General features: G+C 35.4%; 1 protein-coding gene across 4 annotated transcripts in view; it reads left to right on the top strand.

The window, feature by feature from the left end:
- otud5a (OTU deubiquitinase 5a) overlaps positions 1 to 19,188 on the top strand; it is a 182,488-nt gene that overhangs the window by 132,335 nt on the left and 30,965 nt on the right. For 3 of the 4 annotated variants that reach the window (XM_039776079.1, XM_039776077.1, XM_039776078.1), the window contains exons 3-4: positions 7,815 to 7,879; positions 8,010 to 8,166. In XM_039776079.1, coding sequence (XP_039632013.1) covers positions 7,815 to 7,879; positions 8,010 to 8,166 — 222 coding nt within the window. Of the gene's footprint in view, positions 1 to 2,544; positions 2,609 to 7,814; positions 7,880 to 8,009; positions 8,167 to 19,188 lie in introns of those variants that run through there. The other variant, XM_039776080.1, reaches the window with a different exon arrangement.

Consider the following 19,188-nt stretch of genomic DNA (forward strand, 5'->3'; position numbering starts at 1 on the left):
TCTTTCAAATCATTGAAATTTCTGTTTTTGTAATTGCATGTTTTTTATATCTTATAATTTCCATAAATTTTTGGGCAGTGTTTGATTTGCAAATAATTTCTAGTAACGTATTAAAATCACTGTGACAAATAATTTCTAGTAACGTATTAAAATCACTGTGACAATCATTTATGTGAAAAAAAGGTTTCTGAGCTGAATACTTTTTCCAAGGCACTATAAAAATGTTGAAAGCAACTCACACAGACTGCTTAATATATGTGGTATGTATCATGTCTGAACACTGTTCTCTTTGTGTTCCCATACTTTGGGTGGTTCAGGTTGATGCAGATCAGATGGCATCGGCATCTCAAAAAACAGAAAAGGTATGCCTTCTAAATGGTCTAAATATTTAAGTGAAGTGATCAGTACACTAAAAACTCTCAGTAGTTGCCTTGTGTAGTTTTGTTTTGCACTATTAGCTTCATGATCTGTAATGTTGTGTTCTAATGACAGCAATCCAGAAGAACAAGAGTTATTGTTATAGTACTGAGGTGTTTTCAAGAACTTTTTTTTTACCTTGCACTGAAATATTTAGCCCAGTGTATAAATTTCAGGTCAGGTAAAAACTCTGTGAAAAAAAAAATGTAAATATTGACAAACATTAAAGCTTACAATTCAGCACCCACTTCCTTTTTACTTAGAAAGGCCATGCTTAACTTCCTATGCTGCATCCTGATGTAACAGAGCTATTTCTAGTGAGGCAAGGTAACAATTGAAGATCATGTTAAGACTCAAGACTAGATAAATTTGGTTTTAGATCAATATTTTTCAGAAAGGGGAATCAAAAGATCATGTGAAACTTGTTGAGGATAATTTTTTTTATTTCAGTACTCATTTCTTGTTGGAGTTTGGGTAATCAAGTTGTTTAGAATTTGACTGAATTTGTTTTTTTTAAATAAATGATTTTTAATAGGCGTAGTCCGGAAAAAAAGCCATGTGACCCTTTTTACTACTAGGCTTCTTTCTGCATCGTATGGCATGACACTAAATGCTGCATCCCAAACTGCACCAAACCTGACAGAGAACTGGGGCTTTGCATGCACATATGCATTTGCATACATGCATTTTTTTTTCTCACCCACATGCACATTTTGAACGCTATTGGTATACATTTATGCATTTTGAGGCTTATGGCTAATATATTAATTAAAAATTTAAAATAATTAAATAACTCTCCTCCCAGTATATTGTAACCTTAAGTTTAGAGAAAACAGATTGCATTGAGGAGTCTGTTGTTAGAGTTTTTCATCCACAACCTTTGTGACTTATGTAGGTTTAAAAATGGGTGAATGGATTATTTCTAGGGGCAGCTTAATGGTCCAGTGGTTAGTGCTACTTCCTCACAGATCAAATGTTCTGTGTTTAAATCTGGCACCTAGTCACTCTGCATAGGGTTTTACATTATGCCAATGTCTATGTGTACTAGTTTTTTTCTCATATGTTGCAAAGACGTTCATGTTAGGTTTGTTAGTCTAAATTGGCCATATGTGAGTAAGTGGGCTCTGCAACTAAGTGGATGTTTTCATAATTTTTAATAATAATGAAACACCTCATTCAGTTGGATTCCTTTCTTAAAGCGGTTCTTGTTTCACCCTGAACTAAAAACAATAGGGTTGATAATGTTATGTTTTGGATTCTTTCTTGGCTCCATCATCAATAGGAGAATATTATTTAGAAGGAAAATTGGTTTATTTTTGTCTGAATGGTGAATAATGGGTTTGTTTCTACATAATGGAACCCATTAACCCTTAGCCTGCCTCCACAATCCCACAGACGAATGCTTATCAATGGATACCATATTATTTTAAATGTGAAACTGTAAATGAAATTCTGCAGGTTAATACCAATGTTTCATTTGTTTCTCTTAAATCAACCTGCAGTAGAAAGCTACTTATTAAGAGATACTTTTAATAAGCCATTATAATTGGCAAAACTGCTGCTGCCTGTTATAATTTAGGTGTTTTTGTTCTTTAAATCAGTTTCCTTAATTCTTGACCCATATTAATTTATAACTTTAATTTATGAGAATGGTAGATTGCGAATGAACCTTCAAAACAAATTTTATGTAATTAGTTGAATATATTTTTACTTTACTGCTAGACCCAAGTAACAAATTTTAATGTGGGTTGTTAAATATGTGTGAAAAGCCATTATGTTTATAACACTAATAATCTTTTAGATGAAATGGTATGGCAGTTACACTTGTTTTGAAGAGTAAAAGGGAGATTGTGTGTCTGTGCACACACACACACACACTCTTTGTATAGCAGTTCTTACCCATAAAACCTTGGTGTAGCCTTAACTGGAGGTGAAACCACAAAGAAGAAGACTAATTCTCAGAATTTTTTATGCATGGGTCACATGACTTTCTGGAATATGTGCCAAAAAAGGAGCTCATTTGTGTATGGGGGGGTGGATTGGGGGCAGCTTACAGATAAGAAACTACTGGTGTCTTGTTTACATCTGTGCTTCATTTCCGAATGACTCATCACAGCATAAAGGCGGGCAAGGAAGGAAACCATGTTTCTATTTAATTTGATTTTTAACTACCAATATGTTTTTATAAAATGTAAGTACTGAGAGGTTTCTAAAACAATCTCTCTTGCTGTCGTTGCATCATGACCATTGTTTAGAACAATATTATTGCACCCTAGATGAATCTCCATGCCAAATAAACCTTTTAAAGTGAAGATGTTCTTAAGTCTGAGATAGATACCATATTTTTGTAGTGGAACAAAACAATTGTGGCATATTCTTATAGCTTGATGAATGAAGTAACTTGTAACAATTTGTTTTATCCATACAGAATCCAGTCAAGTGAGCAGGCAAATTAAAGTATGTTTTTTTGGTGGACTTGTTTTAGTTTTTGCATACTTCTGATATTTCCTGAAGTGAGTAATTAATATTTTTACTGTTTCAGTGAAGATTCCAAGGCCAAAGATTCATTGTTTTTTTGCAGCAGTTCACTTAATTTATTATAATAGACATTGTTGTAAGATCTCAGCATGGAGTTTCTTAACTACATTTTCCTTCCATTCATGAAACTTTTCAGTTTAGTTTTAGCTATTAGATATTTATACATGCATGTGAATAGTCCCCCCAACAGTCCATTAGGTCTAGGTCAAGTTGATGGTAATTACAAAAGTCATAAATCCTACATAAGCCAGACGAAAACTTAACATCTTCACTTCTGGGCTGTCTATAAAATGTTAACAATAGGCTAAGAACAACTAGTGTTCAACAATCTAATGTATGAGTTGTGAAATTAAATTAATTCATGTAAGTAGTGTACAATTTTGAGTTTTTGGTCCCAGTATTTAATCAGCAGTATGAAGCTAGAAAACTCTCACGCAAAGTTAATAAATAGGGATGCTCCAGTTAGGTTGTGCTTTTTTTTTTTTTAAGGCTTATTGCGACTACCTATTTTATGTTCCTGGATTGGCTAATTTTGATAGGAATTTTTTTAATCCTGTTAAAAAAATGTTTACACAAAGCTTCTAAGACACATAAACGCTTTATGTTCTGTGTTAACCTCTTTAAATATTAGACCAGAGAGTGTCAGTTGGACAACAGTATAGACGCATCTCTCGTAAGACCTGAGGCTTACTCGGGATATAAAATTGCCAACAATGTTAGTGGCAAGCGTTACTCGGGCAATGGTATAGGTGTGTCTTGTGTAATTGTCAGGTTCGAGCGTTACCTGGGTAACAGTGTAGACACATCTTCCTCCTATTCTCATAATTGCATCTCGTTAGAAATGGTCAGTGAAACAGAAAGTGATTCTGGGAATACGAAGTGACACGTCAATTGCACATGTGCAGTGTGCTGTTCAAATTATTATTCATCATTATTATTATTTGTATCATTATTTTCTACACTTTTGTACTTTTAATGTTTTGCACATTTTACAGTAGTAAGATAATATTAAATTAAAAAAAAATCCTTTTTCAGGCCAAAAAAAATGTAATGCTTTTTACTTGTTTTTTTGAAAAAAAGTTAAAGTCTTAACTGACATTTTTATAAGAAAACTGTAGACCCCTTGTGTTAACTGTTCCTTTTTTATTAACAAAATTCCGTAGGCTTATTGTTCAGTGACAAATAAAATTTTAAAAGGAATAAAATTTTCTCAAAATACATACGAGGTGTGGCAGAAAAGTAATGAGGCTGATTTTTTATTTACCAAAGTTTTTATTTTTTTCAAACAACAATGTTATCCCCTTCAAAGTAGTTCCCTTGGGCAGCTACACACCAATGGAGACGTTGTTCCCACTGTTGGTAGCAGCGCTGGAAGTCTTCAACCGGTATGGTCTTCAGCATGTCCGTTACACTCTTTTGGATGTTTTCTAAAGTCCCGAAATGACGTCCTTTGAGGACATTTTTCAGTTTAGGAAAAAGGAAAAAGTCACACAGATTGAGGTCAGGTGAATAAGGGGGCTGGGGAACCACAGGAATGCCTTTTAAGGTCAAAATTTCTGTTATGGAGAGGGCAGTTTTTCGGCACCATTTTGGCACAGACCTTTCGCATGTGCAAATGTTCAGTCAAAATTTGATGAACGGTAAATCTGTTCAAATTTAATTGTTCACTCAACATTCTTAATGTTAAAACGACAGTCTGATCTCACAAGAGTGTTCACACGTTCGATGTTTTCATTGGTTTTCGAAGTTGAAGTCCTCCCTGAACGGTGTTCATCTTCAACGTGTTTTCTGCCTTCCAAAATGATTTGTGCCAGCTAAAAACTTGACCTCGGGATAAAGAATGTTCCCCATAGGCCTGTTTTAACTTTTCAAACATCACACTTGCCGTTTAATGGCACAACGTTGCTCCAAATTCCGCTGTTCCATTTTGCGTGACGCACAACCAAAAACACAACTTCGCTAATAGCAGTCACAAAAATCACGTAGTTAACGGAAGGAGTTGAAACTCGCCCTGAGCTATGGGAGGGTACTGATACACGTGCTCTATCAAGGACAACAGCGCAGCATTGCCAGATCGCTTGCAGTGTTGCCAGTCTCATTACTTTTCTGCCACACCTCGTACCTTAACTAATAATGAATGTACAAAAATATTTATCCATAAAGCATATGGCTTAAAAGAAAATAAAGTGCTTTCCATAACTAGAAGCTGTCATTGCTTGATTTCTTCTGTCATTTTCACTATTTCCCTAACAAAAAAATATATACTCACACAATCAATCGATTGGCAAATAAACACTGCATAAATGTGAATATGCATGAGCTTATAGGTTTTAATCATTAATTGCACTATAGTTGTTTTTGCTGTTAAGATATACTGTACATCTATATTTATATTTGTGTTTTTTCTTTTTTCTTCTGCATTTGAACTACACATTTGTAATTCTTGAGGCATCATTATAAATATGGATCACGGTTTTAATTATGCAATATTTGTTTCTTAACAAATCTCTACAGTAAGACACACACAAACAAATTAATAAACAGTTACAGTTCTACAAAAAAGCCACAACTCTATCAAATGTCCAGAAGATGTTTATCAAGAAGAAGCAAGGCTAATATGCTTAACAAGTTTATAAGTAAAAGACAAATTTTTCTGTTAAGCTAACAAACATATTGTTTATTAAGCAGAAATTTCAAATTCTTCTTTATCTCTTCCTTTTCCAATTAAAAATGTAAAAGTTTGAACGCAAGACAAGCTTACAGTCCAAATTCAGACAGTGTTCCATTTTCATTAAAGGACAGATTAAAAATGTCTGAATTCATTAAAGTTGCAATATGTCTAATTGCACTGGATGACTTCTCAGATTCCTTTTTCTTAGTTTATTACTCCATTTTTTTTAACATAAAGGCTAATATTCCAATCATCTCTCGCACTCTGGTAAAGCACGCCTTGACTTTCTGCTCTTTATTGAAAGTTTTCTTCAAAAAAAAAAAAAAAACCCACTTGCTTGGCTTTTAAAAGCTCAGGAACTGAAAAGATTGTTTTTATGTGATTGTCGAATTTACCAATCACTGTATTTTGTAATTAAAATAGGCCGATTTAAATTGGCAGCCAGTCAATTTGAGCATACCTACTAATAAGCAAAAATCAAGTATAGTATACTCTGAGAGATCAGTTTATGTTACAGAAGTAACCATCTTGTAAGTTAATCTCATTTGCCTTGAGAACACGCTGTATATCGATTCTGAAGTGTTCCATTGCTGTAAAACAGTTGGTGATGGATCTCTACTTTGAAAAATACTGTTTTTTTTTTTCTAATCTAATCAATAATATTTTAGAATAAGGTCTTAAAGCACAGAGGAAGCAATTATTTCTGCATTTCTTTTTCTTCTCCATTCATCTCTATTGGCCTATCAAACTCATCAATTTAGGTATGTTTACAAGCCTTAAGTTTTACCCCGTTGGCAATGCTGTCTCTCTCAGGGGTCAACTTGTTCTCAATCCTATTTTTTGTAAAAATTGATCGATTTGTATGGAATGATTACAATAAAATTAATTAAAAAAAAGAAAAATACTGTTTCATTTTATCCCACCAAAAGTTAGTTGGAGTCAAAGATCTGGAGCATGAAAAGACCACTGTATTAATTGAATCTTGGAGCAAATAAAGGAGCATCTCTGTGCCCTTTCACCCTCCTCTTTTCTGTTGGTTTTAGTCATTGGCTCTTTTAGACATTTTTCAAGAGATTACTTTTTTCTGTGAAATTATATAGTGGCATCATTGTCTTAAGTATTGTCATTTTGCAGATTGTTAGCTTTCTGGAGTTTCAGAACTATTTATCCTGGTTTTATAAGTGTTCCAACTGAGATAAGTATTTACAGCACTGTAGACAAGTTACTATGATGTTTCTTTACTTTATGCCAAACTAAACTACAAGAGCAAGGCTGCATTTATTATTATTTTGACAATCTCTATACAATAGAGAGCATTTGGCTTTTTGATTCATTTGGAAAATATTGTAGCATCTGGTTATACTTCCCCTTTGATGGAGCTCATGGTCCTTGTCATTTACTTACTCTTGCGTCGGCTTTTTAAAATAGACCTTATGGTTATAAATCAGAAGTAATGGTCAGTTTTTATGAAACAAACCTTATACAGTAAAATGTGACCTGTAAGGAATCACAAAAATAGAAAACACTTTTAACTTTGTTTAATGCTGCATTTTTAAATACAATATCAGTTTTTAACATTACTTGTTATTACTCATCACTTTTGACGTCCACACAATTGAAAGGTTGAATTTTAAATTAGTGTTAGAGTATGTAATCATTCGAACTTTGATCTGTGGTGCCCCTGAGTTAAGATTTTAGACAGTCCAATTTTTTACACGTTCACGGTGAATAACTTCATGTTCTTTTTTACAATAACAGTCATAGCTCACTTTAGTTCACATTTTAATTCATACAACTTTAAAGTTATTATTCGGGAACATATATTTGAAAATGTGAACTTAATTCATGAATTCACTGAAAAATGTTACTGCAAAATACAGAGCAGACATCTTGTAAACTTGGGCATTCTGGATATTCTAAATTATGTTTAAATTTAGAAACAATTGTTTAATTTTTGATTGTGTTATATATATTCAGAGCAATTGGACTATAGAAAATGGTAATGTTAAATATTTTTTAATGGAAATTGTGACACAGCTATTTCTAATGATAGAACTTGCTGAATCGGTAGCATGTTTTTGTTAATGCAAAATAATTTGTTCTAAAATATTATGCAACTAATGCTAGTTATGTTATTTTTAAGTGGTTTATGCTTAAATTTGAAATGTGCTTTGTGTTACCTTTCTAGCTGACCAAGTGTACGGGGACCAGGATATGCATGATGTTGTCAGAAAGCACTGTATGGACTATTTGGTGAGTTTTATTTTGCAAACTTTTGTCTTTAATGATTAAAATAGCAGTCACTTCTGTAATTATTCCTTTAAAAAAAAGAAGGCTTTGACTTTCTGTTTCAGATAATTTAACTTTCAAAATGATTTTGCAGATGAAGAATGCAGATTATTTTTCAAGTTATGTGACAGAAGATTTCACTACATACATAAACCGGAAGAGGAAGAATAATTGTCATGGGAACCACATTGAGATGCAAGCAATGGCAGAAATGTATAATCGGCCTGTAGAAGTCTATCAGTATGGCACAGGTAATGTGCATCCTTATGAAAAGTGGAAAATGCAAATGTTATATTCCACATCAAGCACACATCAAGTGCAAATTGTCACCTGATTTTTTTTTTGTTAACCCTTTGAACCTGGCAGGTCAGTTTTTGGAATAGCTTCTTAGCATTGTACAGTAGTGGCCAAAACTTTTGGCAGTGACACAAATGTGTTTTTTCAAAATCTGCAGCTTTAGTTTTTATGGTGGCAGTTCATGTTGTTTTTATATTATTGTGCAGAGTGATCAGATGAATATTAATCCATTGCAAAGAGCTTTATTAGCATACAAATTTTATCACAAAAAAACATGTTCATGTATTTTGGTCATGGCACAAAATGATCTGCTAGAAGTGTCCAGCAAGAGTCAGGACCATCTCCTCCTGAGAAGTCAGCTACAGAATCGTGTTGCCACCAGTGCAGAGTTTGCTCCGTATTGGCAGCAGGTGGTATGAGTGCATCTGCATGCACAGTGAGGTCAAGACTTTAGGACAGTGGCCTTGTGTCAGGAAGGGCAGCAAAGAATAAATTCTTTCCAAGAAAAACATCAAGGACAGACTGAAATTCTACAGGAAGTAAAGGAATGGACAGCAGAAAACGGGTGCAGTTATTTTTTCAGAGGAATCCTCCTTCCGACTGTTTGGGACATCTGGAAAATTAATTCTACGGAGAAGGGAAAGGTGAATGATACCGTGAGTCCTGTGCATCCTAAGACAATGCATATGTGTGGAATGGATCACCATCAGTCAGGATTTGGCCCAGAATCTGATATCCAGCATGCCAGAACAAATTGGAGAAGTTATGAAGAAGGTTCAACACTGTAAATATTGACTCTCTACATAAAGTTGATGTATTTGCCAATAAAAGCCTTTCAAATTTATGAAATATTTATAATTGTTCTTCAGTATACCATAGAAATATGTAAAAAAAAAATTATCTGAAAATACTTAAGTTGCAAAATTTGCAAAACACAAACTTTGTGTCACTGCCAAAAATTTTGGCCACTGTTGTATGCCTGAAAGGCTGATATAACGGTTTGCCTGTCTATCATCATAATCCTGCTGATCTGAAAAATTGCCTGCGCATATCTTTTATGGTATGCTACTGTTACACTACTCTCTAAATCTTGCAGTCCACTGACATTGATGCATGTTCTCGAAAATGCTGCTACAGCAATCTGCTTCCATAACCCGGCTAGCCTGAATACAGGCCTTCCCTATATGGGACTACGCACATAATATACTACTGTCTAGTTATGTTGTTACGCTACTTACGCAAAGTTCAGCTAATATTTTTTTTTGTAGCTGCAGGTCAACTTTTTTATCTCGTAGGTTTCAAGGATAAAACGGAAAGAATTTCAGTTGTACTTTAGTGTCTGATCAACTCAAAACAATAGATGCTTAGTGTGCACAGGGAAATAAAAACAGGCAAAGAGAACTTCTGTTGCCCTTCTGCTCTATGGGTGGTTTCATTCCTCCTTGAGACAGGTATAGCGGCCCAGTCAAACTCCCAGCCTGTCACTGTGCTCGGCGTGAGTTGCACTGCACATGAGGCAGTTCGGGGGCTTGATGCCAGAAATGAGAGGCCCATGGGGAAGAGAAGACGCAAGGCAATTGATCAGAAGGTGGTGAGAATAATGTGAAGTGTTAATGTGCATTGCTTCAGTTTTGGTATTAGGTCTTATAATGGATAGTACAAAATCTGTTGTTATTTGTGGTTTATCATCAAATTAACATTCATGCAATGTAATGTGACTATTATTGTTCTGCAGAGTGAAATGACCTGCTGTCACACACACAATGCACAAAAAGTGTACTTCAATTTGTTATTTTTGAAAATGTTTCTAGCTGTGTGCAGTTACCAGGTTTGAATAAAAACTGTTTTGTTAAATTTAACTTGGTTGTAATTTCCCCAGTTTTGCATGCAAGTTTAAAATTGTACTGATAGAAACCACTAATGAAAATAATAAGAATTATTTAATGCACACATATATTACAGCCTGAAGGGACTACTAGAATCATCATATTGGTGTGATTGTATGAATCAAAGGGTTAAATCAAGCATTTATAAAGTGCTTTAGAGAAGATTTAAAAAAATTGAAATATATATTGTGTATCGCAAAACAACCCAAAACTATTGTGTACTTATTTATAGCTCATAACACCCAGCCTTAATACTGTATATAGAAGTTGTGTATAAAACTTAAATTTCATAAGTGAAGTAAAACACAGACATTCTCAATGAAATTGTATGTCTACAGCTTTTATTTTTTCTGTAGTATCAGGGTACATCTAGCAGTCTTTATTCAAGATTCCCCTGTTAACAAGTTATCAATACATACACACACTTAAGTATACCATAGATAGAAAAAGTACTAAAAAACCTACTCCAGTAGAAGTATTATTAGGCAGATAAACATTTACTAAAATAAAAGTACCTAATATGGAAGCTACTGAAGTAGAAGTAAAAAAAGTGGACAGAGAAAAAAAAAATACTAAAGTAAAAGTACAATTTTGGTTTGCACTGAAAAGCATAAGAAAAATATTTATTAAATGCATATTCTATACATGTATAAATATACACATGCACAATGTTGTACTCTAGTGTATATTACAATACAGTTTCAAAGAGATTTGGTATATACAAGTATATAAGATGCAAAAAAAAATAAATCTTAACAAACCCCACAACAGTCTTATTGATTTCAGTTATAATTAATAATATACACATCTTGCAAAATGAGTTCTTCATTATTTGCAAAGCACATAGTGTCCCCCTTCACTGGAATGAGATATCAAGTTATGAAAGCAGACCAAATATTTTTATTGCAAGAAATACACAGTAGAAATAACACACAAATTCTAGATGTCTGCTGTATGGTTTATTTACATTTTCAAAACATTGTTTTAATGTGCATATACTCAGTAGAAAACTTTCAATGTAAGACTGCAATGGTATTATTGTTTTTGTTCAATTCTAAAAATTGACTGATAAATCCTAAACATAAAACAAATATTACAGAAAGGACCTGTGTCATCTCTGTTTGCAGCTTTCTACTGGATTTCAAGATATTTTCAAATTAAAATCTAAATAAACAGCACAGCTACTTTGTTGGTTTCAAACTTTAATTGTGTACGTCCAGCAAAGTGGTCCCTTCATCAACTGCAATAGTTAATGTACTTTTTTTTATACCAGAAATTCACTGTAATAATTATAATATGAAATTAATAATAAGGCTGCTATATTATTTAGATTTTTATTAAAAGGTTGTTTGCAGCACTGATTTCAACCTCTTAATCTAAAGGTACACACCATATCAAATACTAAAATATACAAAAAAAATGACATTGTGACCATGAATATGGTAAACTAGTAATCAAAATCACCTCTAAATATCAGTTGTTAATGTAGTGTATGTAGTTATTTTAACATTATAAAGTATAATTTCAGTCACCAAAGACATCAGTAGAGAGAGGTTTTTAGTTTTGAAAATAAAGTACAGTTGCCGACACAAGAAGTAGAAATGGTATTGGCATCCACAGGACAAATAATTTGTTTGATTAAATTTAAGCAAATACAGTCTATAGTACCAACATGTTAAAGCACATTGTTAAAAACTCAAGACAGAGCTGATATACTATCTCTAAACAGAAAAGTAGAATACCAGTGGACTGTCTACTGTAACATTCTTGTGATCGTGCTGCACTCCTATGTTTGTGAAAAATTGATTAATAGCAGCACTGCATTATTTTCTGCTTATATGTGTCATGCATAGAACATTACAGGAGGTTTTTTTTTTTGGCAGCCCTTCACTCGCATCAGAGTGGACCTTTTTATTGTAGCCTTGCTCAGATGGGCAAGCCAAATATTTTGCGACTTCCCTATTCTTACACAGGGCATTACTGCTAAATATTACAAAGTCAACAATGTTACACTATATATTTTCAGGAAATGATTTATACATTTTGCACTTGACCTATGCGCTAAAGTAGAAGATCTTTTTAAAAAAAAATGTGGCTTGTTATCCTAGCTCATCTTTTTGAACAACTGGGCACTGCTTCAGAATTTTAATGTAATATTTTTAATGCCATCACTATGATATCTGACATTTATTGTGTATTATTTTAAATATGCATGATAAAGCTGTTTTGTCTTGTGTCCTTGAAACTCAAGAGCTCTTCTAAATGTGAACAGTGACATACACTGTTTTTTGCCACTACCACTAAACAGCAAACGTTCCAGTGCATCTTCCATTACACAGGTATCTCCACATTTAGCCGAAACATGAAGTCAGTGCAAAGTAGATTTAAGACAAGAACCTCTGTTGTGCATATAGTTCTTGACCAATACACTGGGCCTTTACACCTCATTATGCTGAAATATACCCCCTTCAACCCAGAGAGGACTGCATAGCCATTGCATCATTTACTAAAAATACTTTGTCCTTCCAGAACCTGACCTATGAACCCCCCCCCCCTACTTTTTATGTATGTTAGTTTGATTTGAATTGTCTACTCTGCACTCAATTTTGAAAACAGCCCATCAATTCTACTTTGTAACGGCCTCCCTTAAAAGTGTAACACATTTGTGCCTGGATCAAACTACTGTATACCAATCCAGAAGCTTCAGTTTGTATCAACAACATTTGTTCAGACTACTTTAAATTAGAACGAGGTACCAGACAAGGATGCCCCTTGTCACTGCTGCTATTTGCAATCGCCATTGAACCATTGGCGGCTCACTGTCGAAATGCTGATCAGATAAAGGGGATTATCAGAGAAGGACTGGAACTGAAGATTTCTCTATATGCAGATGATATGGTACTGTATATATCAGACCCACAAAATTCTGTGCCTGCAGTCTTAACAGCACTTACAGAATTTCAAAAGATCTCTGGTCTCAGAATTAATCTGAATAAAAGTGTACTCTTTCCAGTGAATTCTCAAGCATATAATATTAGATTAGATACCCTACCTTTTATCATCACAGATCAGTTTAAATACCTAGGGGTAAACATCACAAGTAAACATAAAGCTCTTTATCAACAAAATTTTGCCGCCTGCATGGAAATAATTAAGCAAGACTTGCATAGATGGTCAACCCTTCATCTCACTCTACCTGGAAGAATTAACATTGTTAAGAGGAATATTTTTCCTAAGCTGCTTTTTTTATTTCAAAACATTCCAATATACATCAATAAATAATTTTTTAAGCAATTAGATTCAACAATAACCTCATTTATTTGGAACTCAAAACATCCACGTATCCAAACAGCGACACTACAAAGACCGAAGGCAGAAGGTGGCATGGCTCTACCTAACTTTCAGTTTTATTACTGGGCAGCAAATATACAAGCTATAAAAATCTGGACACAAATAGATGAACATACACAGGCCTGGTCCGCAATAGAAGTGAAATCCTGCAGTACTTCTTTATATTCTCTGCTTTGTGCCCCAATAAATGCAAATTATCGCCAATATACTAATAACCCCAATTGTGCTTCACTCACTCAGAATATGGAACCAATGTAGAAAGCATTTTAAGACGAGAAGCTTTTATCTATGGCACCTCTGCAAGAGAACCACCTTTCAACCCTTGCAAACATATGCAGTTTTAATACCTTGAAAAAATGTGGGATTTACTTGCTTAGAGATCTTTATATAGATAACATCTTTGCATCCTATGAACAATTACATTCCAAATTTAACATTCCAGCTACACATTTCTTTCACTATCTTCAAATTAGGAACTTTGTTAAACAGAATCTTCCCGATTTTCCTCATCTTGCACCCTCATCCATGCTGGAAAAAATATTGCTCAATTTCAAGGACTCAGACACCATCTCTGCAATATATAAAATTATTTTACAGTCCCTCCCTTTCAAAGATCCAAGAGGACATTGGGAAAAATATCTCAATATATCAGAAAAGGAGTGGAAAATAGCAATGCAGAGAATTCACTCGAGCTTTATATGCACAAAGCATACAATTATTCAACTCAAAATTATATATCGAGCACATCTGTCTTGCCTAAAACTCTCCAAAATTTTTCCAGGGCAAGATCCAACCTGTGAACGCTGCAATCAAGTCCTAGCATCACTGGGTCACATATTTTGGGCCTGCACCAAATTAACATCATTCTGGACCAAAATTTAAATTACCTTTCAAGACAGCCTTGGTCTCACAATCCCTCCTAACCCATTAACAGCTGTGTTTGATGTTCTTCCAGATGGGTTTAAAATGGAGGAGGACAAACAAACTGTGATTGCAGTCACTACCCTTTTGGCACGCAGACTTATCTTGCTAATCTGGAAGAATCCTAACTCTTCTCTTTTAAGTCAGTGGGAAACCAATGTTTTATACTATTTGAAATTGGAATAAATCAAGTGCCCTTTTAGAGGATCTGTACAGATTTTTTTCAAAACATGGCAGGATCTAATCTATACTAATAAAAGGCAAAGCCCTCACTCACTGACTCACTCACTGACTCATCACTAATTCTCCAAGTTCCCGTGTAGGTAGAAGGGTAGGTAGAAGGCTGAAATTTGGCAGGCTCATTCCTTACAGCTTCCTTACAAAAGTTAAGCAGGTTTCATTTGGAAATTCTACACGTAATGGTCATAACTGGAAGATATTTTTCTCCATTTACTGTAATGGAGTTGAGCTCGAAAGTCGTGGGGGGCAGAGTTTCGTGTGACATCATCACGCCTCCCACGTAATCACGTGAACTGACTTTCCACACAGTACCTAGAAAACAAGGAAGAGCTCCAAAAGGCGCTGAAGAAAACATGCATTATACAATTGAGAAGGCAGCGAAACAATAAGAAGCGAGCGAGTCACACGTAGAACCATATTCATGAGTGCAGCTACTTCGGAAACAAAGCACGGTGTAAACCTAACATTTAAATTAAGTTCATAAACAGGCTACCGCTGGCGTTTGTCATGCCCACGGCTAATGCGGGATACAAGTTTAATGAGAGGACGCAGGATATAAACGAGAGTTTTGATCACTTTGTAAGTAAGTTAAAATTACTGGTGAAGGGCTGTGCTTATGCAAATTCCGAGAGAATCATCTCCCCTCCCATTCACCTCATTTCGCTCTGAGCTGCGCTCCGCAGCTAACGCAGTGTTACGACTTTATGACGCTGCCACCAAATACTCACAGAAAAATCCACAAGTTAATACACATGCTATGTCTAGAGTTTCTCCACACTGAATCCTCCAGGCACTACTTACAAAAGGTTACATTGACAATTGTGTTATTTTTAAAACGTTTACTTTTCTTAGCACAAGCACAGCTGAGAAGCTTCGATGCATGTGCTCCATAACGCGTTAAAAATCAGGCATTTAATCACCTCATTTTGCTGTGATGTAGATGTATATGTATATATACTGTATATATGTGTGTATATGTGTGTATATATGTTTATGTGTGTGTGTGTGTGTATATATATATATATATATGTATATGTGTATATATATATATATATATATATATATATATATATATATAATATATGACAGCAACACTCATGACAATGTCAATCATGTAACGTTGTTATTAAAATGTTTCCTTTTCTTTTTCATTACTTCTTTAACACACTACTTCTCCGATGCGAGGCGCGGGTATTTATATGAATGACCTCCAAAGAGCGCGGAGACTTTTGATCATGTGAACGTGTCTGCAATAAGCGGTGTCTCCAGCAAAAGTCGAGCAGCAGCCGGCGCGCGCGCATAGCTGTGCCGGCCTTTGAGACACTGACTGCGCTAGTCAAAGTGAGCACTTTCAACTTTTTTCATCCTCCCCCTGCGCTATAGCCCAGACAAGTGCAAACACGGGACCCCTTTTCTACACCGCAGCAAAATAATATTAAGGCGCTTTGCAGTTTCTTTTGCATGTTTACGATTATGAGGTCGTCAGCTCGGATTATGAAGACACAAACAGGAGTGGAGGACTGACAGTGCCATCACAGCCGATTAATAGCTGGGACATCTCACCAGTCTACACAAGACCCACCGCGACTGTCCCCAAAAGACGCTCATATCGTTAGCGAAAATGACTCTCTACACTATATAAAAGAAAAAGGCAACTTTCCTTTCTTTACACCTTTTTTCCTTTATCCCAAACCAAAGCCTTTCTCTCTTAACACTGCAGAGGACACAAAACTAATTTTCTTTAATCGCTGGTAATGCCGGTAAGGCACATTACCAGAGGCAGAAATTTGGACGTTCACATAGAAAATGCAATTTCTATACCACAGCCGTCGTGTAGTGCCTTTCAAAAGGGATCTACTACCGAGAGATGATCCATATATATTTTAGCTGCTGTTACTTACCTGTTCTGTTACACCGTCTTTAAAATGTAGTTTACCCGCAACCACTCCAGTACTGCTCAATGTACCTTTACTTCTTAAAACGTTAATGTTTTACTGTTTAATAACTTATACACTACATTTTATTATTTTTCCCTTGCACTTAGTGACCAAAGCTATACACACACATATAGACACATACATAACATATATATACACATATATACACTGTGTGCACAGTTATTAGGCAAGTGAGTATTTTGACCATATCATCATTTTTAATGCGTATATTCCAACTCCAAGCTGTATTAACTTGAATGCTTATTGGATTTAAGCACGTCGGGTAATGTGTATTTGTGTAATGAGGGAGGGTGTGGCCTAAGGAGATCAACACCCTATATCAAGGTGTGCAGAATTATTAGGCAGCTAGTTTTCCTCAGGCAAAATGGGCCAAAAAAGAGATTTAACTGACTCTGAAAAGTCAAAAATTGTAAAAAGTCTTTCAGAGGGATGCAGCACTTTTGGAATTGCTAAGATATTGGTGTGTGATCACAGAACCATCAAACATTTTGTTGCAAATAGTCAACAGGGTCGCAAGAAACGTGTTGAGAACAAAAGACACAAATTAGCTGCCAAACATTTGAGAAGAATCAAACGTGAAGCTACCAGGAACCCATTATCCTCCAGTACTTTCCTATTCCAGAGCTGCAACCTACCTGGAGTGCCCAGAAGTACAAGGTGTTCAGTGCTCAAAGACATGGCCAAGGTAAGGAGGGCTGAAACCCAACCACCACTGAACAAGAAACATAAGTTGAAACGTCAAAACTGGGCCAAGAAATATCTGAAGACAGATTTTTTTCAAAGGTTTTATGGACCGATGAGATGGGAGTGACTCTTGATGGACCAGATGGATGGACCTGTGGATCAGTAATGGGCACAGAGCTCCACTCCAACGTGGAGGTGGGGTACTGGTATGAGCTGGTATTTTTAAAGATGAGCTAGTTGGACCTTTTGCATTGAAGATGAACTCAAAATCAACTCCCAAACCTACTGCCAGTTTTTCGAAGACACTTTCTTCAAACAGTGATACAGGAAAAAGACCATGATTTTTATGCAGGCCAATGCTCCATCACTTGCATCGAAGTTCTCCACTGCGTGGCCAGCCAGTAAAGGCCTTAAAGATGAAGGAATAATGACATGGCCCATCTTCCTCATCTGACCTAAACCCTATCGAGAACTTGTGGGCACTTCTTAAACGCTAGATTTACGGGGGAGAAAAACAATACACCTCTCTGAAGAGTGTCTGGGAGGCTGTAGTCACTGCTCCACAAAAAGCTGATCGTCAACAGATCAAGAAACTGACAGACTCCATGAATGGAAAGGCTTATGACTGTTATTGGAAAGAAGGGTGGCTATATTGGTCATTGATTGATTGATTTATTTTGTTTGAAATGTCAGAGATGTTTATTTGTAAATTTTGAGGTGTTTGTTTATTATTCTCACTATAACAGATGAAAATAAACAAGTGAGATGGGAAAATTTTCATTTTTCCTTTAGTTGCATAATAAATCTGCACACTAATAGTTGCCTAATAATTGTGCACATATGTATTCCCTGATGATGTTCACACTCACATTTCCGTTGTGAAACATTCAGGTTTCAGGTTTATTAACATTTTGGATTGACTGATAGCACTGTGTTTGTTCCATATTAAAATTAATCCTCAAAAATACAACTTGCCTAATAATTCTGCACTCCCTGTATTTACCTGTGTGTATGTTTGTATGTATGTGTATATATATACACACACACCTATCTACATTGTGTGTGTGTGTGTGTGTGTATATATATATATATATATATATATATATATATATATATATATATATATATATATATACATACACACACACACATATATATATAATTTGTGTGTGTGTATGTATGTATGTGTGTATATATATGATGTAGATAGGTATGCATATACAGTATATATATGTGTATATGTAGATATGTATATAGATATGAAGATATGTATGTGTATATATGTATGTATATAAATATGTAGACTCAAACCCATTATGACAGCAGCAATCCAAGCTGTGAGAAAACAGTAAAAAGGAAGCGTGTCAGACGTTGTGGTACATTTTCTGATGCAGCTACCGAAAACAACTTTGTGACGCTGCCGCCAAATACACAAAACAATTACTTTGACAATCATGTTACGTTATTTTTAAAATGTTTCTTTTTCTTTTTCATAACTTCTTTAACACACGACATCGCTGCGAAGCGCGGGTATTTTGCTATATATATATATATATATTAGCAAGAAGGAACAAGCTCAAATGGCCCAAGGCGGACGAAGCAGAGGTTTGGCACACGTTGGATATAGACCTGATAAAGATTCTGGAGGAAAGGCTGCGTCGAGGTGCCGAAGCCAAGCTCAATTTGTTTGGAGTAGTATTATACAAGGCCTGCAAAGACAGGTTTGGTGAAGCAAACTCCAAACAGAGAACTGCTCCAATAGAAAGGGGGAGGAGGGAAAGGGAGATCACCCAGCTAGTGCAAAGACGCCGACAACTCCGCAAAAGCTGGAGGAAGGCACCCCACGCAGTGAAAGAAGGCCTGAAACTCCTGTGGGAGGAGGTGAGGCGAAGGCTTGCCAGTCTCCGCAGAGCGGAACGCATCCGCAAGCGGAGCA

Source organism: Polypterus senegalus, chromosome 13 (assembly GCF_016835505.1).
Source record: "Polypterus senegalus isolate Bchr_013 chromosome 13, ASM1683550v1, whole genome shotgun sequence".
NCBI classification, from domain to species: domain Eukaryota; kingdom Metazoa; phylum Chordata; class Cladistia; order Polypteriformes; family Polypteridae; genus Polypterus; species Polypterus senegalus.